This window comes from Nelumbo lutea, chromosome 6 (genome assembly GCF_056320005.1).
Source record: "Nelumbo lutea isolate HS-2025 chromosome 6, American lotus-T2T, whole genome shotgun sequence".
NCBI classification, from domain to species: domain Eukaryota; kingdom Viridiplantae; phylum Streptophyta; class Magnoliopsida; order Proteales; family Nelumbonaceae; genus Nelumbo; species Nelumbo lutea.
The window spans coordinates 5,554,502-5,581,147 of record NC_142689.1 but is presented as its reverse complement, the minus strand read 5'-3'; the positions used below and the strand labels follow the sequence as shown (position 1 = coordinate 5,581,147).

Here is a 26,646-nt window from a genome sequence, read left to right as displayed (position 1 = left end):
AGGGAATGGTAAATAACTCTTTATCAGGATATAAGAGGGTAAATGAAGATTTCATGTCAAGAACCCGTGAAGGAATCCTATTGATGAGATACACTACTGTAAGAACAACATCCCCCTAGAAACGTATAGGCACATTGGAGGTAAACATAATGCTTCTGGCTACCTCCAATATGTGTCTATTCTTTCTCTCAGCAACCCCATTTTGTTGTGGTGTATGAGGACAGGTACTTTAATGAATAATCCCATGTTCAAGCAAATAGAAGGCTAATGGGTTTGCAAAATATTCTTTCGCATTATCAAATCTTTTTTTTTTTTACCTTAAATTGGGTTAAAATCATCTTATGAAAGATCTGGGTTAATGCTATAACCTCATCTCGAGAACGCATGAGATAAATCCACGAAAAACGAGTATAATCATCAACAAACAGTAGGAAATATCTGTACTCCCCATGGTAGTGGTATGGTAAGGTCCCCAAACATCAGTATGCACAATTTCAAAGGGAATATTACTTCTATTATTACTTAATGAATGGGTTGTCCTATAGTGTTTTGCAAGTTCACAATTCTCACATTTCAAACTAGACATCTAGATAGATTCAAATAAACTAGGAAACAAACTCTTCAAAGCTGGAAAAGATAAATGACCCATCCTATTATGCCAAAGCATAGCCAAATCAACAGACTGAGAAGCATAAGACCTCTTAGTCTTACTATCTTCCCAATGAGGACTCCCTCCAAGCAAATAGACTCCATTTTCCTCACGACCAGTCCCAATCACCTTCCTTGTCTCAAGATCTTGAAAAATACATCGATCCGGAAAATATGTTACTGAACAATTTTGTTTTTTTTTTTTTTTTGTAATGCTACTAATTGAAAGCAAGTTAGTACTAAGCTTAAGAACATGCAAAACCAAAGATAAGGAAATAGCATTAGACAACTTGATGTTTCCCTTGCCAGAAATAGGAACGAAGGAGCCATCAGTAATGGACACTTTGTCTTTGCCTAAAGATAAGTAATAGGTAGTAAATAGTGATGGCAAATCAGTCATATGGTCAGATGCTCTAGAATTTATTATCCATGAATGTTCTGTATTACCTGTAATTGAGGCATGGTGAGTTGAGGTCCGATTACTCGAATGAGCAAAAGGTGAAGTAGGGGGTCTGATGGTGTCTGAGGAGGTGGAGCTGAATTACCAACTTCATTTTCCAGTTGAACTAGAGCAGCTCGGACAACAACTAGAGTATCTAGAGGATTGCCTCTTGTGCTAGATGAGGTTGTACTATCAGTTTTATTAGTCATATTTGCATTCCCCTTTTTGTTTCTGAGTTTTGCTGGAACTAGATGTGGATGTAGCTTCCAACAGACCTCTTTAGTATGTTTAGGTTTCTTGCAATGCTCACATACTAGGTCCTTCTTAGCTTCCTTCTTCATGTCTCTTGTCTTATCACTCCCAAATTTGGGCTTAACTGTTGTCAGAGCTGATTGAAAAGGTTGTTGTTGTAGCATAAATTTTCTCCTACTCTCTTCGTTGTGCACTAAGGAATAGGCCTGGGACAGAGTTACACTGTCTCTTGTCAATAGTTGTTGTTTCAATATCATATTCCGAATTTAGACCAGCCAATAACTCAACACTCTATTAGTTTCAATTTGCTTTCTATAAATCTGTGCATCCTTCTGACTTTCCCATTCAATTGATTAAATGTGGTCAATTTCATGCCACATGGATTTCAATATTGAAAAATCAGCAGAAACTTGTTTCTCACCTTACTTGAGATTTTTAACCTCACATTTCATCTCATAAGCCCTAGCAACATTAAGGTGCTGAGAGTAGGTTTCTTTCACAACATCCCATATTTCTTTAGTTGTTTTTGCCCATAAGTAATTTCGACTGATCTGTAGCTGCATGAAATTGCACAACCATGTCATCACTAAATAATTTTCCTGAATCCACTTAACATAAGTGGGATCCTCCTTATTTGGTTCCTTCACATCTCCTAACAAATAGTTCAATTTTCCTCTTCCCTCAATGGCCATCATGGCTGATTGGGCTCACTCTAAGTAGTTTGAACCATCAAACTTTACAATTGTAATATGGAAGGTGTTTTCAATCATGCCACCTGAACCAGTCCCAAAAACACCCACCCCTTGGTGCTTGAACTCCATTCTTGGTTAGGGGTTAAGCAAAAAACACCTTATATTTACTGTAACAATCAGCCTACTGGGTTTGAAAAAACTAACGACAGTAGGTCTAGAAGTAGAAAACCGATTCAGAGAAAGAAAAAAAAAATTCCAATTCACTGTATCACTATCACTGTATCAATCAACCTACTAAATCTGAGAACTAATAGCAGTTGGCCTGGGTACATAACTCCAAAAACAAAGATTAGAGAACAGAAATATGATAGCAGCCAAACTTAAAAACAAGTCTAATCTCTTATCCAAACACAGTAACAATATTGGATTTCAGGGTTTTCTCTTAAAACACTAGAAGAGAAAAAGAAAAAAAATTATATATATAGTCGTACCTCACAAATTAAGCTATCCTTGTTGCTGCCCTCAAGAAGGAATAAGATCTTACCCAGGAATTTATGAGAAAAAAAAAAACTGATCTTGATTAAAAAAAAATCTTGCTGAAATTTTGATCGCCAACTTCAGTTTGCTCAAAATTGATCTTGATTCTGATCAAACCGAGAAACTTCTAAAATAGAACTGATCTCGGAGAAAAATCTTCTTGATCGCAAACTTCAATCTTGATAAGAGAACCAAAAAATCTGATTGACACCTCCAATCTTGACCAAAAACCTAACCTTGATCACTTAATTCTTCTCTAATTCTTCATGATTACAAGGAGCAATTTCCAATCATTGGACATTTGCTGAAGACTTCTTGTAGTCTCCAAGAATCAGTCAAATGAAAAAACTCAGCCCTAAATAATTCTCATGTGGTTGAATTAATTCCACATGAGAAACCCTAGATCGAATGCTTTGATACCAAGTAGTCGCTCAAGATTGAACATACACTTAAAAGGAGAAGAAAAAAATTAAGAAAAGAAGGAGCAGAGAGAGAGAGAGTTGGGTTGATGTGTTTAAACAGCCCCCCCCCCCCTCTTAAATTTATATACATAGTACCATACTTGTAAAAGGACTGAATTGCTTATATGGCAAGATAAGATAAGATAAGATAAGATAAGATAAAGTTGAAAAAAGACTAATCCTAATCTTATCATAAAGAACTAATCATAATCATAACGTATTGTTGACATACGACAGTGGGAACCACCTTAGTAGGGTCCACATTAGTGTTCTCTACAATTGGAAATGGACATGTTCACGGGCTAGGCTTTAGGCCTGACTTTACATTGTGTTAGGCTCGAGCTTCAAGCCATGCCATTGAAATTTTGGCATTGGAAAACAAAATCATCATAGGAGGAATGATAGAAGAGGTAGTGAAACAAACTAGAACGTGATGGAAAGGGAGAGAGAAAATGAGGGAGGGCCATGGTGAGGTGACAAGTTGAGAGAGTTGGGAAAGAAAAAATGGAGACACTCTAGAAATGCAGATTGTAGAAGAGATCACATTGGGCCCTATACAGCATTCCCATGAGTGCCCCACAGCACATCCCAACTATGTATTGGGAACATCTCCCAATGATAAGTACAGAAAATTGTATCAATGCACATTGAGATGTGCACATGGAGCACCTATGGGACACAAAAGTGAGCTCGTTGTGGAAGGGGAGAAAAGAGAAGGCATCAGATATAGCTAGTTTTGTTTATACTAATAGATGACCTCCATGAATTCAAGGAAAATACCCACTTTATAAGGCTCAGTTTGGAAGGAATACAAATACAAATATGTAGAGTACAAAACCTTGTATTTTGTATTATTTTATATGTATTTGCACTCCTTCCAAAAATGAGCCCAAGGAATTAGTGAGAGGGTACAAGTTGTGTACTGTGCAAATAAAAAGTAAAAATATAAATTGAGGTTATACAATCAAATTTAACTTTTATAACCTGCACCAAAACCAAGACAAATATCCACTTTATAATAGTATGGATTATTGACTCCTACTTGATTTGAGGAATTGTGACAAATCAAATGCCTTTTTAGTTAAAATTTGGGGTTTAATATTAAGGTTTAAAGATTTAAAAATTTAGGGTTTAGGGCTTAAGTTTCAGTGTTTATAAATTTAGAGATCCAAGATTTAAGTTTTAAAATTTTAGATATTTATATAAAAATCAAGTGGTTAGATGAAAATGAACCAAATACCATCTACAAGGCCATTGCGTTATGCTTTCAACTGCTCTGAGGCTTTATTTGTTTTTGGTGCAATATCATCTACATTGTGCCAAAGTATGGGATTCAATTCTGGTTTACTTTTACTTCAGGTACCTTGTTTTATTTTTTCATTGTAGATGAAGGGCCCGTTTGGCACGTCTTTTTTAGAAGATCTTCTTGAAGATGCATTGAGCTTTTGACATAAGATCTAGGCAGCGCAGGCGTGTATCTTTCCATGCATCTGCCCACGTCTTTCCATGCAAGATTAAAACGCGAAAGAGGCGAAAAGCTTTGAAGCTTCCCGAAATCAGCCCGAAATGGGTTTCTTGCATTTTTTCGACACACCGTCTTTTGGCAATTAGATCTTCTGCGAGCCAAACAGGAATAGACCAAAAACCGGTTTTCCTGGCTTGTAATCAAATCCAAAGAAAATGTGAATCAAAATTTACATTTTTGCATTTATACTCTCATAAATTTGCACTAGTGCAAATAAAGGTGGTTTGTCTCGAGGATTTGCAGTAATGCAAATGACATGCAAGATTTCATCCAACTCGAATCAAAATTTATCCATTCAATGAATCCAGGTCCAATTTCGAAACTATATTTCATTAATAAATTAAACTAAAGATGATGATAATAATAACTAAATTTGACTTTGGTACAACAAACAACATGACGTAAACATCCATATTTAATTTCCCAATGTCCCTTCTTAGCATAATGGTATAGGTCCTATAGGATTAATCCACATGGAATCAATCAAATCCAATTTCTCGTTGCTCTTTTGAACAATTAAACCCAAAGGCAAAAAAAAAAAAAGAAAAAGAAAACCAAAGGTGGAGCGATTTCCATGATGAAATCGTCATGTCATTGCATCCAATTTGCACACTGTAATTTCTAATGAAACAATCAAGCCTGAAGTCTTAAACACCCTAGGCTTGAGTTCTTTTATCTGGCTGACTATCAACCTGAAATACGCTTCAATCAGTTGAATGCTTTAAGGACACTCATATCCTAAAGATAAACTCTATCTCTAGTTAAAAGTTGAGCCTCCCTACGGACCACATCTGATGTGTGATCGTCTCAACGGTCGGTAACTTGGTATGTGGAAACACGCATACTTGTGTGCAAGAAACAACTCATAAAGTTCTCATCCAAAAACTGAAGAAAAAAAAAATCCAATTTATATTCCTTATACGCAACACATTTTGAACTAATACAGCCTCAAGATGTAGATATCACTTCAACCCGCAGCTTCCACATCATGAAAAATAAATATAAGATTTGACAAACTTGAAGCAGTTGATAAGCAAGTTTGATGATATTAATATTCCCATCTGGCACCTGCTAAACGCAAATTGAAGTCTCCAACGCATGTGAACAATCCCAACCTTGTCATAATGTCATGACTCATGACTCTCTATTTAGTGTAGTAATCAAAGTAATTCATTCATCCATGTACCATATGCCACATGCATCGTGCAAATCACTGGGACTGAAATTCCTACTAAACATGCCTAAATGTTTTCAATGATCAGAACAGATTTGAGATCATCCTAAAGCTAAATTAAGATTATTTTATTACTAACAGGGTTTTGGATCTTGGCTACTGTAAAATAAATATAACGTAAACCACATTACATTAAGCAGCAATCTTTGTATATTTATTAGCATTCTTGGCAAACGTTTCTGCAACCAGTAGAGGGAAAGCAATGGTTGCATCACAATGTACCTGGTAACACCATAAGCCAAAAAGAGAGAATGAAGAGAATTAGAACACTTTGGCAAAAAAAAATAAAGAAAAATAAAGAAGAAAAATAAAATATGCACTTCCTTGGAATTTTTCCATCTAGAGTATGCTTTCATAAGCTATAAGCAGGAACAACTTCATAAATGCCAAAAGGGTCAGTAACTGTGGGCTGTGGCATTCAGCTATTTGAATAATTCGGTTTGGAATTTTAACACCACACAGGCATGCAAACAGGCACAAGAGAGAAGGAAAAGGAAAAGTTGTAATGAGATTTCTGTTGGTCAATGACTGAATTCTTCCTAGAACAACCCTTTGCTGGTTTCTACTGGTTCCATAATATAAAGAGCACATACAAAAAAAGAGATGGGAATAAAGTAAGTTATACTTTGATAGTCTTGGCAGAACCTCGTATCTTTCCCCACGAGACAGCCTCATCAGGACGTGCTCCAGAATCACTCCCATCAAACTCTTGTGCTGTGTTGATGAAAACAGCATAATCTGCACCATTACGCATCATATTGGCATTGCAAATGTGATGCTTGGGCATGCCTCCGCCAAGAATTATCATGCCTGTCTTCCTAGGACTTGCATGAACGGCTTCCCCATTCATGGCTCTAATATCTGTTCACCAGTATCAGATTTATTCCCACACTACCAAACACTTGGATCGAGTCATGGAAAAACTGAAAAGACAACTTACCTTGCACGATGTCAATAACTAAACCAGGTTTTCTGAAGGAATGGAAGTATAGCATGTCACCTAGTGAGCCATCTGTTAAACCCGGGCAAAAGACTGGAATGTTGTTCTGGAAAACATCAAGGACGATTAATGCTATGATGCGAAACACAAAAAATGAAATTAAACAAGAATGACATGACATGGGTCTTCTTATTTTTTGATTGGTAAGACATGGCATGGATCTTGTTAGCAGCTATTTTATCACAGAAAATATGGCTAACTATGCTGGCTTATTGAAGGCTTTAAAGGGCTCCCAAATTGGCACACCATTTTTGTCACAAGTTGGCTGCATTCAAACAATGCAAGGTCAAGAACCACAAACATGAATTGTTCAAGTTGTTCAATAGAAGATTCCTTCGTGGTCACATTTCTACAATTTCCAAACAAAGAGCCACTGGCTGTGACAAGCATAACCCCCTATTGTCTGTCATCCAGTGGTTTCACTATTAATATTTTCATGTTTAACAGTATGGTTTGTCTGTCCCAGTCAAAAAACTGATGGTACCATCCAGACATTTTTTAGTGGTAACTATAAACTTTGATCAAATTAAGTAAAGAATGAGCTAATCACAAACAAGCCAAGCATCCCTCATTTTTTGGCTGGCATTTGTTCCATTTCCTTGCTAAAATTCTTCTCTCTCTTATCCAGGCATTTGAATTATATTATATGTAGAGAACATTGATGTGGGCCCCACAGCTGTGGTACCACTCTGTCCGTAGGGTAGAATGTATCTAGTCACAGCTGTGGTTATTTTGTTGTTTTGTTATTTCTAGTTTCAGTTTTATATTGGTTGTTATCTAGTCACAGTTATGATGTAAACACCAAGGGCAGATATGTCCTTTCATGTAACTAGCATAACCTATATATATTAACTTAAAGTGGCGGCAGCAGAATGATTGACATTCTGTTCTTCTCCTCAAAATCTGTGTTCTATTGCTCTTCCATCACTCTTTCTTCTACATCTTCTTCACTTTCTCTTCTCATCGAACCTTAAATCTCTTAGTGATCAAGACTGAATAGCAGTCTTGAAAACCTACATGGTATCAGAGCCAAGTTAGGGTTTTTCATGTGAGTCTAATACCAGCCGACCACATGAGAATCTCCTAGGACTGAAAGCTGAAAAGGAGGAGTTCGCAGACTGATTCTTGGAGATCGCCAGAGGTACTAGCAGCTGTTGGAAACTTGCTAGGGTTGCAGAGTGTTGGTGGTCAGGAAGGATCAGAGAAGACTAGGGTTCAGGTAACCCTAGAAGGTAGCGAACTATTTTTTCCTTGTAAGTTGTTACTTTTTAATAGAAGTTTTTTCAGAGAAGATAGGTTGGACCTATCTGGAGGGGAAGGCCGAACCATTCTAGCTCTTTCTCTCTTCGATTTCCTAGGGTTTTACATCAAACCCTGGACCGAATTGTGTTCCTTTCTACTCTAGGGTTTGAAAGTGATCTGCGGCAAGCTCTAGTGGTTGACTGAACTCTATGATCTACCTAGAGCTACTCTTAAGTTGATTGGTAGATCCGATCAGATTCTAGGGTTTCTTATTAACCCTACTGCAAGCTCATCTATATAGTTTGGACTGTGCGACTGAATTGCTTCCTTTCAGGACTGATTAAAACCTTAACTTTCCCTAGCATATCAGTTTTGTTTTAAAGCTGTTCTCAGAGTTCTAAGGGGGTTAGAGATCTACGGATAGCTACTGCTGTGTTGGCTAGTTGGTTTCAGATCAGAATTACTTCGGTTTTGTGCACATACACTGAGAATACAGATCAGGCCTATACTGTTTTGATTGTGATTGGTGATTCAAGTACTGTTTTGAGACTTGACAGAAATGGAGTCTAAAATTCAGGCAAAAGACAGTCTTGGGAACATCAGTTATGGTGGTATTTCTGAGATGGGTGGTCAGATTACGACCGTAAAGTTTGATGGATCAAACTATTTGGAATGAGCCCAATCAGCCATGATGGCTATTGGTGGAAGAGGTAAATTAGGGTACCTCCTGGGAGATATGAAAGAACCTTCCAAGGGAGACCCGACATATACCAAGTGGATGCAAGAAAACTACTTGGTTATGACATGGCTGTGTAATTCTATGCAGCCTCATATTAGCCGGAATTATTTGTGGGCAAAAACAGCTAAGGAGATATGGGATGTTATGAAAGAAACTTACTCCCAACCCCTTAATGTTGCCAGAGCATATGAATTGAAATGTGAAGTGAACACCCTTAAACAAGGAGAGAAACCGGTATCGGTCTACTTCTCTACCTTGAAGTCCCTGTGGCATGAGATTGATCACTTAGAGACTCTTGAGTGGGAGAGTCCCAAAGATGCTCAGACCCATAGAAAGCACATAGAGACAAACAGAGTGTTTGAGTTCCTGGCGGGACTGAACTCAGAATATGATATTGTGAGGCAGCAGATTTTGACTAGAGACAATGTGACTCTCTCTCAGGCTTACTCATTTGTACATAGTGAAGAAACCAGAAGGAAGGCTATGATGCAACCCGTATCAGCCTTTGTAGCGGCTACACCCAAATCAGGGGGTGATTCAGAGAAGGACAGGAGGAAGGAAGACAAGAAGGATGTAGTATGTGAACATTGTAAGAAACCCAAACATACAAAAGAGACTTGTTGGAAACTGCATCCCCACTTGGTTCCTGCGAAGTTAAGAAACAAGAAGGGCACTGCTCATGTAGCCATGAACAATGATTCAGCATCCTCATCTGGCACAAAAGGAACATCTTTGGAGACCTTAGCTGCAGTTCGGGCTGCCCTAATACAACTAGAAAAGGAGGTTGGAAATTCAGCTCAGCCGCCATCAGCCCCTGTCACATCTGCCTTCGCCCATTCAGGTACTCGAGCTTCAGCCTATCATGCCTCAGCTCCAGGTACTACTGAACCTTGTTAGGTAATAGACTCAGGTGCATTTGATCACATGACTAGCTTGCCTTCACTGTTTACTACTTACCATTTGTCTTCTGGTAGGGATAAGGTATCTATTGCTGATGGCTCCTTGGTTCCTATTTCTGGGAAGGGTGACATCAAGCTTTCAGATACTATCTCCCTATCATCTGTTTTGCATGTTCCTAAGCTTGATACTAACCTTCTTTCAGTCAGTAGTATTACCAAGCATATGAACTGCTCAGTAACCTTCTTCCCTGACCGATGTGTTTTTCAGGACTTGGAGACGCAGAAGGTGATTGGGACTGGTCGTGAGACGAATGGGATCTATCTGCTCGGGGAGCGGTTTCGCCAGGGAGAGTCAGTAGAGAAGTTGTCCTTTGTTTCTAAGAGTGTGAGTCCGGTTATGCTTTGGCATAACCGATTAGGTCATTTGTCTTTTCGATCTTTACAGAGTTTGTTTCCTACTTTATTTGAGTCTATTGAGTTGTCTCAGCTACAGTGTGAAAGTTGTGAGTTTGCTAAGCATTGTAGAAAGCCTTATTTATTGAGTAATAAAAGGAGTGATAATTCTTTTGATATTGTGCATACTGACGTTTGGGGGCCTTATCATATCCCTTCCATGGGTGGGTACAGATATTTTTTGTTATTTGTTGATGACCATACCCGCTTTTCTTGGGTTTATCTCATGCGTTCACGAGATGAGGTACCTTCCCTGACCCAAAATTTTCACCAAATGATCCTAACCCAATTTGATGCCAAGATCAAAGTTCTCCGATCTGATAACGCAAAGGAATACTTTGCCAAATCATTGACATCTTATCTTCTTCATCATGGGGTTATCCACCAGAGCTCTTGCCCTCATACACCTCAGTAGAATGGAGTTGCCGAGAGGAAGAATAGGCACATTTTGGAAGTGGCTAGAAGCCTCATGTTTACTTCTAATGTCCCTATTCGCTTCTGGGGGGACGCTATCCTCACGGCGGTATACCTTATTAATCGGGTCCCTTCCAGGGTCCTTGATATGCGATCTCCTTTTTTGCTTCTACACCCACATGAGGACTTGTTTTCTATTCCCCTTAAGACATTCAGTTGCACTTGCTTTGTTCAGCTTCTCGGACCCCATCCCTCCAAGTTCGAACCCAAAGCCTCCAAATGCATCTTCCTTGGTTATGCACAAACTCAAAAGGGTTATTGCTGTTATGATCCTGTCTCTAGGAGGAAGTTTGTCTCCATGGATGTAACTTTCTTTGAGGGGACACCCTATTATCCTCGGGTTGCCCCTTAGGGGGATAGTAGTGAGAGTGGGGGTTTGAGTTCTTGTCTTCAGGGGGAGAGTAGTGAGAGTGGGGCAGTTCCTTTACCTATTCCATTGGGTGATGAGAACTGCAATGGTGAGGGTGGTCGAGGGGATCATGAGTTGAGGGAAAGCTACAATGGTGAGGGTGGTCAGAGGGATCAGGAGTTGAGGGTTTATCACAGGCGGTGCAAGCAGGTTGATCCTGATCATCAGCAGTCCAAACCAGCTCCAATCTCATCTGCAGCTCCAGGTCCAGATACTTCAGTCCCAGAGCCCACAGAGACTTCCCCTACAGATGATCTTGACCTTCCAATTGCAGTCCGTAAAGGGAAACGACATTGTACCACATCCACAGCCCACTGTATTTCCCATTTTTAATCCTATGATCGCCTATCTCCTACCTACAGGTCCTACCTTAGCTCCATTTCCAATGTCCCTATTCCAAGAACAGTGCAAGAAGCCCTATCCGTCCCTGAATGGAAAGATGCAATGCAAGTTGAGATGGATGCTCTGTTGAAGAACAACACCTGGGAGGTAGTTGATTTGCCAAAAGGAAAGAAACCAGTTGGGTGCAGATGGGTATTTACGGTGAAGCATAATGCAGATGGATCTATTGAGAGGTATAAAGCTCGGTTAGTTGCAAGAGGGTTTACACAGACTTATGGCATAGATTACTTGGAGACATTTGCACCGATAGCCAAGATGACTACTATTCGAGTTCTCTTGTCCCTTGCAGCAAGTCACACTTGGCCTTTATACCAAATGGACGTGAAAAATGCCTTTCTGAATGGAGATCTGCAGGAAGAAGTTTACATGTGTTTGCCTCCTGGCTTCTATGATGCAGAAGTAGGTAAGAAGGTCTGTCGGCTCAACAAGGCTTTGTATGGTTTGAAACAGTCACCTAGGGCTTGGTTCGATAGATTCAAACTAGCACTTGTGAAGTTTGGATATGTACAGACCCAGTCAGATCATACCCTATTCATCAAGAGGGTGGAGTCCTCTTTGACACTGTTGGTAGTATATGTTGATGATATTATGGTCACAGGGAATGATAACCATGAGATTGAGTCTCTTAAACAGCTTCTTCACCAAGAATTTGAGGTGAAGGACCTTGGTGTACTCCAGTATTTTTTGGGTATTGAGGTTGCTAGATCCAAACAGGGGATCTTTATATCTCAGAGGAAATATGTCCTAGACCTGTTGGCAGAAACTGGAAAGTTGGGTGTCAAACATGCAGATACACCAATTGAACAGAATCACAGGATTAGTGCCGAGAGTGGGGAGCTTCTTGAAGACAAAGTTATGTTCCAGCAACTGGTAGGAAAGCTCCTATATCTCTGCCTCACTCGGCCAGATATTACTTATGATGTTAGTGTTGTCAGCCAGTACATGCATTCTCCTAGAACCACACATCTTCTTGCGGCCGAAAGAATCTTAGCCTACTTGAAGAGATGCCCAGGTAGGGGTATACTTTTCAAGAACAACAATCACATGAAGGTGGAGGTTTATACTGATGCAGATTGGGCTGGGAGTGTTGATGACAGAAGGTCTACCTCGGGATATTGTGCCCTTGTGGGAGGAAACCTTGTCTCCTGGAGAAGTAAGAAACAAAGTGTGGTCTCCCGGTCAAGTGCTGAAGCAGAATACAGGTCCATGGCCAATGGAGTGGCTGAAATCCTATGGCTAAGATCTCTACTTGAGGAGTTGGGTATTGAGTATGAGAAACCCCTAATGTTGTACTGTGATAATCAAGCCGCCATTAATATAGCACATAATCCAGTACAGCATGACAGAACCAAACACATTGAAGTTGACCGCCATTTTGTGCGAGAGAGGGTCTCATCTCAAGAAGTATGCCTCCCTTACATCACATCCAGTATGCAACTAGCCGACATTCTTACTAAAGCCGTATCAAGAAAGAAGCTAGAGGTGGATCTATCCAAGTTGGGAATGATGAACATATACTCCCAACTTGAGGGGGAGTGTAGAGAACATTGATGTGGGCCCCACATCTGTGGTACCACTCTGTCCGTAGGGTAGAATGTATCTAGTCACAGCTGTGGTTATTTTGTTGTTTTGTTATTTCTAGTTTCAGTTTTATATTGGTTGTTATCTAGTCACGGTTATGATGTAAACACCAAGGGCAGATATGTCCTTTCATGTAACTAGCATAACCTATATATATTAACTTAAAGTGGCGGCAGCAGAATGATTGGCATTCTGTTCTTAGTGTTCTATTGCTCTTCCATCAGTCTTTCTTCTACATCTTCTTCACTTTCTCTTCTCATCGAACCTAAAATCTCTTAGTGATCAAGACTGAATAGCAGTCTTGAAAACCTACATTATATAACTACATACAGAATAGTGGAATAAGATTCTTAACATCCAATATACATCAACTGCTAAACTACAGTTCTTAGGATAAACAGCTCATTCAGGTTGGTCCCAAGATCAGGCAACATGCTTTGTGGGTTCCTTGGCTAGAGGATATATTAGGGATGTCTAGACTGAAGGTTCAATCATGTACTAGTCTTTTATCTACATGAGTTTGTCGTTGGCCATTTTAATAGCCCCCGTCTTCTTATTCTCTCCTGGAATTTGGAAAAGGTGGCATCCAAATGTCCTTTCTGTTTCAAGATTTCTAAGAAAATTTTTGTTTGTTTTGCTGAATAAAAATGCCATTAAATTTTGGGAGGATTTATGGTGGGGAATTTTCCTTTGAACATTCAATTCTTTCCATTTAATCATTGTATTGTCAAAAAAAAAGTACCTAAGGTAACTTTCATTAAAAGAAAACAGGGGAGAGGGTGCAAATGAGGAGATGTACAAACCAATAGATAGCAAAAAGACAAAAATAAGTTTTCTATCAAAAAGTTAGCACTGCACAAACAATCCCTGCTCACACCATATCTAGCCACAAAAAAAAATAGAAGTTTGATTTAAAACCCCAGGAATCCATCTGTAGTTACAATGAAGAGGACAAGACAGCTCATGAATTTCAGATAGGAGATAAGCAAGCCTCAAAGGAGTAAGGACCAGTCCCATCAGATGAAGCTTTAAAATAGCCTTGTGATTGACTAAGTTGACTAGTTGCTAATCAACTATTTGACCTAATAATACAGGAGCTGAAGAATCGAATTTGGAATTTTTTGAAATTTAATGTATTTCTGAATTTGGAGAGTATGGGTATTTTTGTCATTTTGCCCAGTCCCATGTGGGCCTGGGCTATAACATCTTCCTCTAGTTTAGTAGGGCTTCTCTATCAGTTTTCAGTTTATTTGCATTAGTGGATAAAAAGTTATTGTGTTTCTTGATGCCCAAGACAAGGGGTGACATTTTTGTACTTATGATGAACAATATTCCAAACCATACAAGCCCCTTTATAAATAGATATATTCTCTTCCTTTTGAAGGTAATAAAGATTTCTTTAGAGCTCACTTGCAAGTTTGCTATATGGAGTGATTCTAGGACCCTTAGAGTGATTCCTTGGGATCTCTCTCTCTCTCTCTCTCTCTCTCTCTCTCTCTCTCTCTCACACACACACACACACACACAAGGATGGAGGGAGGGCCAGAATAAGATAATAAACTGACACAAGTTGGAGAGAGAGAGAGAGAAAGGGGGGGGGGGGGGGAGGTTGGCAAAGAGGGTAAGGTGGCTTTGCCAGCCTATTGTACAATAAAGGTTGCTTGGCAAACACATGTACTGCAATTTTTATCAAATTTTTTTTTGGGTAATAGAAATAAAATTTATTAAAATGGAAAAAAAAGAGTACAAAAGGGGAGTGACCTGAAGTCACCCAATAAAGAAGAAAAAATACGACTCCAGCTCTCAAAACAAGAGATAAAACTAATCATGACTCAAACAACACCAAAACCATTTATCAAAAAAAATAAATAAATAAATAAAACAGACACCAAACCCCAAAACGCCAAAATGCCTGGGCCTTAAACCAACCCCTCCGAACCGGTTTTGAAAAAAAATAAGTAAAACCTAAAAAAGTACCGATACAGGCCGATACGCCCTACTAGAGTATTGGCCCGTGTCGATACTTTGAACCATGCAACAACCTCCCTCAAAAACCAGCACCAAAACCACCCACAAGCACTACAGCCTCTAAATCACTGTCTAGCGGTTTTCTTGGTCTTCAAAATCTTCTTGCTTGGTTTAATCCCAAAGCATAGTTGTCAAGGCGACGCCTAGGCAACAAGGCGCCCTTTGAGGCTCACCCTGCCTAATCGCCAAGCAGTTTTGTACTATGTATTGTAAAATACTTTTTTATTCTTTATTTTTTTTACATTATAATTATAAAAAAGGCACTATTAAACTAAAATATTCATTTTGTGTGTTTATATATTAATTTCTTATTTGTTAGGATTTAACCCATACAAATATTGCTAAATGCTGTATTAAACCCTCAAAAACTTTAATTAGAATTTTGTCTAATCAACACATTTTCTACTACTACTATTATTTTCTTAAAATTTTTCTTTTCTTCTTTTCCTATAATAAAAATAAGGGTTCAGCCCCTAATTTTCTTTTCCTTCTTCTTTTTTCTGTTCATGAATATGCTGATTTTCTATACTTAAACATGAACTCTGTACTTTTCTTATGAAAATTATGAATAATTATTAAGGAAATATGGCTATGGTACCTAGGGAACTACCCTAGGATCTATGTTTTCTATATAAAAAATTCCATCGCCTAGGCGACGCTTAGGCACCCACCTAACGCCCAGCCTCGCCTTGGCACCTTGAAAACTATGTCCCAAAGAGGCCCCTTTTTAGTCTAGCAAAGCCTTTTGAAACCAGAACATCTCATTGTTTCATTGTTTCTCTGTTTTTTTAAATCTTTTATGTGCTAAAACATTATTCCAGAATTCCAACGAGCAAAGAGGGGTTCTCATTAATCCTTTCCAGCTCCAGCACTGTATATTTGTCAAATAACTGGGTATCTGCCAAAGCTTCAGTCTTGTCACTAACATACTCTTCCAGACTAGTTGTAGCAAAATTATTGGAGCCTTCATTTTTTTTATCAATAACTCTGAAAATTTTCATTAATTAAGAAGCTTTAATATACAACAAGAAGTTACAAAGAAATCAGCATAGAAGCTGACCCAAGACAGAATTACAAAAGTGCCCAAAACATATCTGTTCTTTGAACCCCTTGCTTTGCTAAGCTATCAGCCAAGCTGTTGGCCTATCTCCTAACCCAACCCACCTGAATAGACATAAATCTTGACATCCATTTGAACCTTCTGAAATCATTCTTCAACTGCCAGGTCACTCCTTCCCCTTTTTGCAACCATTTTATCACAGTTTTTGAGTCTCCCTCAATGATCAGTCTATTAATCCCCAGCTCTTTGGCCTTCTCAACCCCATATACTGCAGCTACAAACTCTGCCCTAGCTACATCACCCTCCTCCACAGGACTGGAGAACAAAGCAATAATAGAGCCATTTTCATTTCTAATGCCCCCACCCCCCCAATACCTGAAAGGCCTGGGTTACCCAGACAACTCCCACCGAAATTCAGCTTCATCCAACCCTCTGTTGGAGGGGACCAGGTTTCACAATTATTGTAGCCTTCATTGAATAGCGATGAATACACATGAAAACCTCCATCACTCTCCCTAACAGGCAACATGTAGTGTTCCTCTAGTTCTTTGAACGTCCTCCTAGTAAAAGACTCACCTCCCAAAACAAACAAGCCCAGAGCTTTATTTACCTCCACAGCCGTGTCTACAACCTTAGTTATATCAACATCTTTGTCAATCTGACGAGTCTCATCTATGCAAACTTCTTCCTCATCCTCCTCTCACATAGGCTTCCCTCCTCATCTAAAGAAGAATCACCATCTTGACTCCTTTCAACTACAGTCTCTGTCAAAGGTCTTTTTCTGTATATTCTTCTACAATTATAAACTTTCAATCTCCCAACAAATTGGTCTTTTCCTTTAGTTCTTCCCCCATCCTCTAATCTCTTCTCCTTCGGGATAGGAATCAAGACCAAGCAAGACTATGAACCCTTCACTATTCTTCCCCCACCATCCTCAGGGATCAGCACTAGGACCTGATCCATACCCTTAGTCAAGCTAAAAGCAGCCCCCACCTCCTTTGGTTATTTACTTCAGAACTCTTCCCCATATTAAACTCAGAGAAAAGCACACTTTTGCTCCAACAAAATACGCCCAAGAGAGATTCACTCAACTCTTTCTCTACCCCAAAGAGAAAAAAGGAGTCTTCCTTACCTTTTCCTGAACGAGGTGATGTGGAGACAACTCCTAGATCTTTGTGAACCTTTGTCTCTACACTTGTCTTCTCCAAAGTTGTTTGATCACTTGGGTTTTCTTAGAAAGAACCTTGCCTACTATAAATGTAACAACAATACTTTACAGTTTGGAAGATAGAGCTCTTGACTTATTTTTGCAAGGGTTTTTGACATGTATAGCTAGTGGCCTGACATAGATTAACATGCTTGCCCATATGGTCATCAGCATGTGGAAAACTTCATGCTGAAAGCCATATGCAAAAATAGTCATTTTTCCTCAATTTGTTGATAAAAAAGAAACAGGAAAAAGGAAATGAAAGGTTATTATTCATGGACAATAAGTGTAATACACTTTTAGCGAGATATACCAGCATACAGATTACTAATCCAGAAGTCTCTTCATTGAATAAATGGTCTTCATCTTCCTCCCACCACCCCATACCAACTAAGCATATCAATAAGTCATGTTGAATACATTCAAAATCAAAACAAAAAGAAAACGAATCAATGAGGCTACCCATAGCTACCAATGGCAAAGTAATAGAAATAATAACTATAATAGACTTAGCAGCAATATAGGTGTTTATCTAAAACATTTAGGACTTAAGCCTAGTTCCATGTTGAAATCTACCTTGTATGCCCAAAAAAGATATGAACTTTGGTCATTGATTTCTTTCCCTAGACGAGCAATCACCTTTGATGGTGTCCAAAGCACATTCTGTTAAGAAAACAATAAAGGAAAACATAACAATAAAAATCAATGTTAAAAAAGAATTAAACAACAATAACAAAAGCACGGATTACCTATCATTAAAAAAAAGCATGGGTCATTAAATCAATAAACTAACAGATCAGATTTGGTGTTTGTAATGGGGGGTGTCCCCAATCCTGCCTTGTCCTTGGCAAGTTTCTGTTTGTATCTCTAATTTTCTAATAAAATTACCTTACGTTTTCCAAAAAAAAATAAAAAAACTAACAGATCAGAAAGGGGGGAATTGGCTGCCTCATTATTAAGGCAGTTCTTTTTTGGATTTTCAATGAAACTACATGATACCCTAGGGGAAGAAGGAAAATGAAAAGAAAAGACAAAAAAAATCACTTTTGTTGTTGCCTTGGGCTTTTTGCTTCTTACAAATAGCCATGAATTGCAGACTTTTAATGTAGCATAATGTATCAACTAATTACACTTGGTTAACTTGAGCTTGATAAGTAATGATGAATACCATCATAGCAGCAAGTTGTTGAAAGGCACATACTTATACTAGGTTGGATTTGTTTGGTTGGAAAAGGATATTGGATAAGATAGGGTTGTTATTGGTTGGGCAGCAGTAGGAGTCTTTGTATGAGTTGGTTTCGGTAATTATTTAAAGGTGTAGATGTTGTATGACCATGTTAGTGAAGAATGCTAATATTTATCAAAGAAAAAAATTACTCTTCAAAAAAGAAGAAAGCACGAAGTTCCAAAGCTTTAATTATTATCATTTATCTATCTTTCAAGACTTGATGTAATCATTTGCAAGGATGCATAAAAATAGGCTTAATTGACTAATCTCAGTTTAGCCAAGACCTTAGAGACCAAAGGTTAAATGGCTAGGCTTTCCCAAGACTTCACATTGAACTTAAGTGTGAAAATTCCAAGTCTAGAGGCCTAAGGAGTTGACTCTTGAATGTTTGGAGTTGCCTACTTGAAGTTTCTAAGGTTGGTCATATCCTATAATCACCTACTCATAAAGCAATAGTTGACTACCTGTGACAGCCAAGACCAATATCACAGAGAAATCGACTACCCATAGAGAAATAGTCGACTACATGTGACAGTTAAGCTTGATATCACATTGGCTTTAGCTAGTAGTTGATTAGTGAAAAGGGGTATACAACTATCCTTAACAACCAAGAACAGTGTGCATCAAGTAGTCAACAACCAAAAGGTAGTAGTCAACTACTAAAGAGTAAAGATTCTCTCATGTGAACAGTAGTCCACTACTTGAGACTATCAGTCAACTACTTACTCTTGACAAGGCTGAAGCAATTGACTACCAATTCAAGCCAGCTGACTACTTCACAAAAGAAAATACGTTTTTTAAATATTTGAAGGCTTAACGACTCTTTCCCCTTTAGGCAAGACTTCAATCTTGTTGCAAGTAACCTCTGGACATTTTTAAGAATGAACAAATCTCTTTCCAACGGATTTATAATGGTCATATGCTCCTTAAGCATGATTTGTGCTAATAAAATGAGTTTGAGATGAAAATCAAATGGAAGTGTATTGTGCTAAAGAGTAAAAAGTTCATAAAGAGAAATAGCAAGAAAGCAATCTTGTATAAAGAAATCTAAGCTAAAAAAAGAGACTTTATCCTTAGAAAAAAGTTTGCAAAAGCTATTTGTGCTTCATTGATTATCTCCAAGAGTCATTTAATCTCTTCTAGTGCAGTGGCCCTGGTCCATTATTATTTGTCTTTTTCTCTTGCATTTGAATAGTTTGTGTTGTATTTATATATCGGCCTCGTAAAGGCTTTACACCATGCTTTCTTTGTTTATATTTGTATTGTATTTGCAATCAGGTGTTTTATGATTGAACACAATAGTGGTTGGGATAGCACCCGCAAGTTTATCCAGTTGAAGGTCTTGTTGGCACATGTGAAGTGCAACTATTGCAAAGGTCTTGTTGGCACCTAGGAATTCCAACCGGTTGCAATGGCTTTGTTGGCACTGAGGAAGTCCAACTGATTTACTAGAAACTCCCAAGTGGTGTGCTTGGGGAGAGGACGTAGGCCTAGGTCTGGCCAAACCTCTATAAATCTTCTATGTGCCTTCTGATCGCTTATAGTTGTTGTTTGATTCTATTGTTATTCATTTACACTGCATTTCTTCATCACACAAGCACTTTACATTATATTGCTCTCTGTATATCTTGTTTAGCACTCAAAGTTTTGAAAAGGTATTGATCTAGAGAGGAAAAAACTTGTAGAACCCAATCCACCCCCCTTCTCGGGTTAGGCAATGTGGGTTAACAAGAGTTTCATGTGAATTAGTAGGTATTTGCAAATAATATTACTTAGACCAAAAGAAAGTTGCATAGAAGTCATTACCAATGTGATTGAAAATCACATTTAATTCTCTAGGAAAGAAATCCTTATAAAAAAAGGGAAAAGAAAATGAAAGATGAATATCCATGATAGACTAAAGATTGCATAACATGCATGGAATTATTATAAAAGTATATAAGTACCTCTTTGGACTGCTCTTCCAACATCTTATCAAAAATTGGTATAATCCAATCCTCGAATTTGCAATAGTTGTCATTAGGAACTAGCAAGTTACCAATGCGGTTTAAACCTTTTGAGCGCAAATAAGCTCCAGGTAGAGAAAAATCACCTTTATAGGTGGGTGCAAGACATTTTATAAGGTCCTCTTCTATACCACCAGCAGTAGTAACAACTACATCTACCTGCAACCATTATAACAAAAGAGAGCATAATGTCAGTGATAAAATTATAATGCAAAAATACAACAAGAATAACTGCCACATAAATATGATCACTTCCTTTTTCCACTGTCCAAGATGCTCAAATAAGGATACAGACATGTAATATTAGAATTTAAAGACATATGATGCTTTATTTCTTGAATTCCAGGGTATGGATGCTGGTTTGAGAACCCCATTTAATATGCTGATACCATGTTTTTATACTTAAATATTTCTTCCAAGTATTGCTTCCTAATGCTTATATATTTCCATGTTAATTAACCTTCTAATATATGTAAATTTTTATACTATGAATTGTCCAGATATATCATTTGCATATTTCAGGAGTGTTGAATGCTACAGAGTGTACTCTAGAAATGCTCATGCAGTATATCATTTATCAAAAAAAAGCTCATGCAGTATAGAGTATCATTGGATGCATATCATGTGTAACATGAGTAAACTAAGCATATACAAGTATCCATGTACCATAACTTACTATGCTATAGATTAATCTTCAACTCTTCATCAGTGTAGTTGCTCTTAACAAGCAACAAACACAATATGGTTGTAGCTTCAGGAAATTGAGTGAACAACACTCAGAAAATGTGAAAGCAAGAAGGCGAGTAAATATTCAAGATACCTAACAAGAGAACAGGTTAATAATTCTTGTTCACTGAACACTATAAGATCAAGTGATTCAAGTGCAATGTAAAACTCCTGTATTCGCTTTTTTTTCTATGCATCAGCTTCTGAGTACGCATTTTAGACTACAAACTACCTCTAATCTACGTCCAGATTTTCCAGCTTAAGCCGGGAACTGATCCTCTTACATAATATTGACGAGGTTCCACATTTTAAGCTGAAATTGATCTTTTAAACGACGTTGGCATTGTTCCATGTTAGAAACTCTATGTTACCATGTAATGACTAGCATTTAGTTACGAACTGTAAATAGAACTAGAAGAGTTCAATATATATCCTTATTCTCAGAAAACATGAACACACACAAAAACGCAGACACGGAGCAGGTAAATTATGATGCAAATGAGAAATAATGGAGTTCGAGTATCAATATTCGAAACTCACTAGGACTTTTCTCTCATCTAATAAAAACAAATAGAAAGGAAAACAGGAAACTTAAAACGCGAAACGACACACGCACACCCCTTCATTTCTCACCATGCGATGCTCGACGAGATACCGAACCGTTTCTCGAACACCTGAAGAAATGAGATTCGAAGTGAAACCTAGGAACACTTTGCACCTCACAGACTCTCTATAGTTAAGGTCCTTTTCCTCCTCACTACAATCTTCACTCAGAACCTCGTCAGCGAGCCTCCAATCTAGCTTCAAAACAACTTAAACAATTCAGAAATATAAAACTTCAGAATGTATTGGCAGGTGGTGAAAGGGAGTATAAAATTAGTAAAGTAAAACTTAAACCGAATATGAAACGAAAGGAGAAGCGAGGGAAGAAAAATGCAATTTCCAAATTTATGAAGCTGAAAGTCACCATCTGATTGACGACTTCGATTGCGTCTCCCAGATTGGAGGCCTGGAACCCGGTGGACGCCATGGATTTGAGAAGCTCAGCATAGTCCAAACCTCGATTGAAATCGTAACCTCTAATCTGTGGACATGTTCCTTCTAGGGTTTCTGATTCTTTAAAGACTATGGAGCGAACGGAGTCCATCAGCCATTCTTCTCCCATTGTTTCCGCAACACTAAGCACCAAGACGCAGTCACGCGCCACAAACTCTTCACTCAATCGCTCTGCAGACTGCAGATCTCCGCACTCAGTTCAGATTCGCGGGAAAAGTCGATTATTAGTTCCGAAATTCGGATTGACGGGAAGCGAAAGCAATGTTGATTGTTGAATGGGATGAGGTGGTGAGCATTAAGTAGGGGGGCAATGAGGTAATCATGGACTGGGCCGGGCTTGGATTGGACCAGGCTCGAGCCGTAAATTTACATATTTAGGAATGAGCCTAGATTGACCTTGGCTTCAACCCAGGCCAACTCGCCCAAGTACTCTACTCCCTGAATCCGATAAAGTTCAGTCTTGAGTCTTGCACAATGCATCCGAAAGCTAACTATATATATTAGAAATTAAAAAAAAAAAAAAGGAAATAGAAAAAGCTCACCTACACTGCACAATGTTTTTGATACCTTCTCCTGCCGGAGGAGAGCGCAGAGTTGCTACTCTAATGGCCGCTTCTTGAGATAGGTTGGGAGACTTAAAGACGTGGTACTAGAGCGATCATCCTTGCGTGCAGAGTCCTCGAGTTCTTTGGAATGGAATTTCTCCTGCGTCTTCGGTGAACGGACAGCCGGAGAGGATTTTCAAGACGGTTAGCTTTTTATGGTCTTGCTTGTTCATATTCATTTCGTTTGTGAAGACTTGCAAAGACGGGAAAAAAAAAAAAAAAGTAGAAACAGAATCTCTCGTACTCCATCGGAATCCAATCAACCCAACGGTGACAAAGACGCCTATACGCCATCTTCGCGTACCTCATTTATCCTTAACAGGCTAACAGCAGTTTGGTAATGGTTGGTTCACCTCACTTCCACGACGACGCACGTCAGGTTTTTAAAGTTTGGGGTAGAATTCTAATGCGATCTTATGGTTCAGGCCGGTGTAAGGGGTAGAGGCGGGGATTTCTAATTCACGGGGGATGGAGGGCGTAAATACATTTGGGAAACCAGGTGACGGACTGACGGGCCGGGCAATCCGACCGGCTAGGCCAGTAGGCCAGGTAGGCGTAAGTATGAAAAACTAAACAAAAATTTTTGGTTTTGATTTTTTTGTTTGGTTTTTCAAGTTTTGGTTAATTTGGTTTGATTAATTCAGTTTTTGAATATTTCAATATTGATTTTGGGTTTTAGAGTTAGAAATCCCATTAACCAAATTTTGGTATATAATATATAATATGTAACATCTAATATATATGATCAAAATTTGATAATCAAAGTAATCGAAAATTGAATTAAAAAATTTATTTTGGTTATTTCAGTTTTGATTTGTCTTTAATTTGTTTTTAAAATTTTGGTTTATTCAACTTTGGAAAATTTTAGACAAACGGGCTTTTTCAAATAAGTTCAGCCTAATACAATATATTTGTCCAAATCGGGCTGTGAGCTCAGGTCTAGCCCCCTTGGGTTTGGGCTTTATATAAGAGATAGGCTTGAGCTCTGGCTTGATCATTTTATGTTAATAGAAGGGCAAAGCCTGGCCGGGCCCATCCCTTGAACAGATTTATGTTTAATTCCAATGGGGTCAACTGTATACCAAGCCAATTTGAAGAAGAAAGGGTATATTCAATTCAATTTCTAAAAAGAAAATAGAGTATATTCAAATGTTTTATTTTTTAATAAATTAATAGTAGTATCTAGACTTGTTCACGGACCTGACTTTATCAGACTTGGGCTCAAGGCCAAGTCCATTTAAATTTTGGCAAAAGCCAAGACCAAGCTCAGCCCATGAACATGCCTATCAAAGCAGAATGTATGATATTAAAAGAGATTTGAACAATCACCACCCCCTTTGGCACTTGGCACATTTACGATACTGGTTGATTGGTTATTGATGAGGGCGGATTTGGCTCTCCAATGATATTGTGACACGTGGCATCTCGGAACAACTGGGTGACACCCGAAACCACTTAAGCAACAACTTAGCCAAGATGATGGTGTTCTGAATTGGCGACCTGGCACAAGCGCCTACTTGGCAACCTGGCACTCACGCTGACTTGGCGACCAACCTTTATGCCAAACTAGCGACCTCGACCACAACTCAGGTCGGCTAGAAGCACCTCGTCCAGGGCTGACCTGCAGCACCTTGTCACTGGCCGAAGTGACGTGCCGGCCTGACTGAGGTCCAGGTGGCGACTTGCGAGACGTGCTCGCTAACAAATTTGGCACGCATATCCCAACACTCTCACGATCCTTGGAAGTTGTCCCACGAATCGAACGTTTCGGAGGGTGGTCAACATGCATGGCAGTTGCCTCCGGGAATCTCGAACCACTAAGACGACCTCGCGGAAATCTCGGATACGGTGCATGAAGCCCATGCCAAACAATGCCTATATAAAGGCAGTAACCCCAATGACATGGGGGGCAAGTAAGCATATTCTAGCTCTCATACTTTATGATTTTTAGCTCGTAGTCTACTACGAGAATATTGACTTAAGCATCAAAGCGACCTCGCTGAATTAGCCACCCCAGGTCCTCTGACATTAATTCTTTGTAGGTCTCTAAAGAATTACGAAACTCAACAATCAATCCAGCTTGCCACCAGTCAACCCGGCACCTAATATGCAACTCAACCCTTTGGTCAGCTCGGCACCTAACATGCAGCTCGGCCCAATCAACTCGACACCTAGCCTACCCCCAGCTCGGCCTGGTTAGCTCAGCATCCAGATCCTCACCCAACAAACTTCTCTACTTCGGCCTCTGAGTCATCGACCACTTGAAAGCAGACCGAATGACGAGGTAGTTAATACAAAAAATTGATTCATTGGTTATGCAAACTATGGGGGAGGGTTTTGTTTCTAAAAAATGCCACTATCACGTACACCGGAGGATTTTGTTTCTAAAAATACCACTATCAATAGATTCAATACACTCCATGACTTCTCCAAACCAAATTCTAACAAGGGGAGTCTTATGTTTCTAAAAGGATGATAATTAGAACTATTAATCAATGCAAGTTCACATTTTCCGCTTGCTTTAAAAAGGTTACGTTACCATTCCCTAGATAATATGGACAGAACCAACAATAAAGTTGCAAAATATAGGGGTGTTTTAGAATTGTAGACCAAAAGAACTCAATGCATTTTATTAAAATAATTGCGGAGAATTACTACACACTCAATACAGATTTCTGATTTCCACTTCAAAGCTATTAATCTTTGTGAATCCCATTTGAAATGCCAGTACCAAATCATGTACAAATGTACAATTTGAGAGGAACAGAATAATGCATCGCACTGTTGGGTTTTTAGCAGATAAGGGCAACTTTTTGCCCTTAATATCATTAAAAAATAATATATTTATACATTAATCAAAATAGAATAGCTTTTTTGGAAAAATATCAAGAAAGGGAAATGTGACACTGTTGCTCGTCTTCCTCCTCTTGCCTTCCGGCCAAATAATAACCGGAAATGCCCTTCACGTTCCAGAAAGCAAACCGGTGGTGGGGCGTTTTCGCTGTGACGTGGAGTCAAACTTTTATTCTGCACAGAGCAAGACAATCAAGGGACTTCCAGGTTCAATATCGGAAGCAGTTTTAGAAAGATTGAGCCCTCCGCTCGTGAGAATGCCATGACAGAACGCCGGCGAGACTTGCACTGTGCACGTGACAAAAACCCGATGAGACTTAGGCAGAACACCCCGACGGCATCGGAAAGGGATGAGCCCTCCGCTCGTATCCCGTTTTGCACACCATGAGAAAATGATAAGGAATGGCCAGAATCTTATGATCCTCTGGCAAGCATTGCGGACTGAGAAGGTTCTATCCATTGGAAATGAACACTGACACGACCGCCGGTTTGATTTATGGGACATAAAGAGCATTTTTGGTTATTATTCAACCGGAATCTTATGATCCATTCGCTTGTATACAGAGGCAGAGTAGGAAGACGACCACCACAGCCCTTTTTGATATTTTTCCAAAACGGCTATTATATTTTAGTTAATATAAAAATATTATTTTTTATTCATATTAAAGGCAAAGGGTTGCCTAGAAACTCTAATTTTAAACGTCTTAATTTACTTTTTTATTTGCAAGTACTATATTTAGTAAAATATTATATTTTCACCATCTATAGTTACGATTGGACCTCTAACAAGTCTGACATTCACTCGTCCGCCACTCATATGTAGGTCTATTTGTACAACACATTACACGGAATTCGGCCATTACACGCACATAAAATTTGGCCATGTA

General features: G+C 38.8%; 1 protein-coding gene across 3 annotated transcripts; it reads right to left on the bottom strand.

Annotated features, from left to right (window-relative positions):
• Positions 1–5,583: 5,583 nt before the first annotated feature.
• Positions 5,584–23,283, bottom strand: LOC148847006 (deoxyhypusine synthase-like). 3 transcript variants are annotated; one of them, XM_088950718.1, is made up of 8 exons: positions 22,844–23,283; positions 22,213–22,739; positions 21,879–22,046; positions 20,460–20,678; positions 17,862–17,948; positions 6,732–6,837; positions 6,417–6,652; positions 5,584–6,013 (listed from the first exon to the last, which is right to left on the bottom strand). In XM_088950718.1, exons 2-8 carry the CDS (start codon positions 22,408–22,410, stop codon positions 5,924–5,926), a joined length of 1,104 nt encoding a protein of 367 aa, XP_088806844.1. In that variant the 5' UTR covers positions 22,411–22,739; positions 22,844–23,283; the 3' UTR covers positions 5,584–5,923. The 3 variants fall into 3 exon arrangements, with proteins under 3 accessions (XP_088806844.1, XP_088806845.1, XP_088806846.1); XM_088950719.1 differs by having other exon boundaries at positions 22,213–22,479; positions 22,844–23,199; XM_088950720.1 differs by having other exon boundaries at positions 22,213–22,479; positions 22,869–23,187.
• Between the last annotated feature and the right edge of the window lie 3,363 nt (positions 23,284–26,646).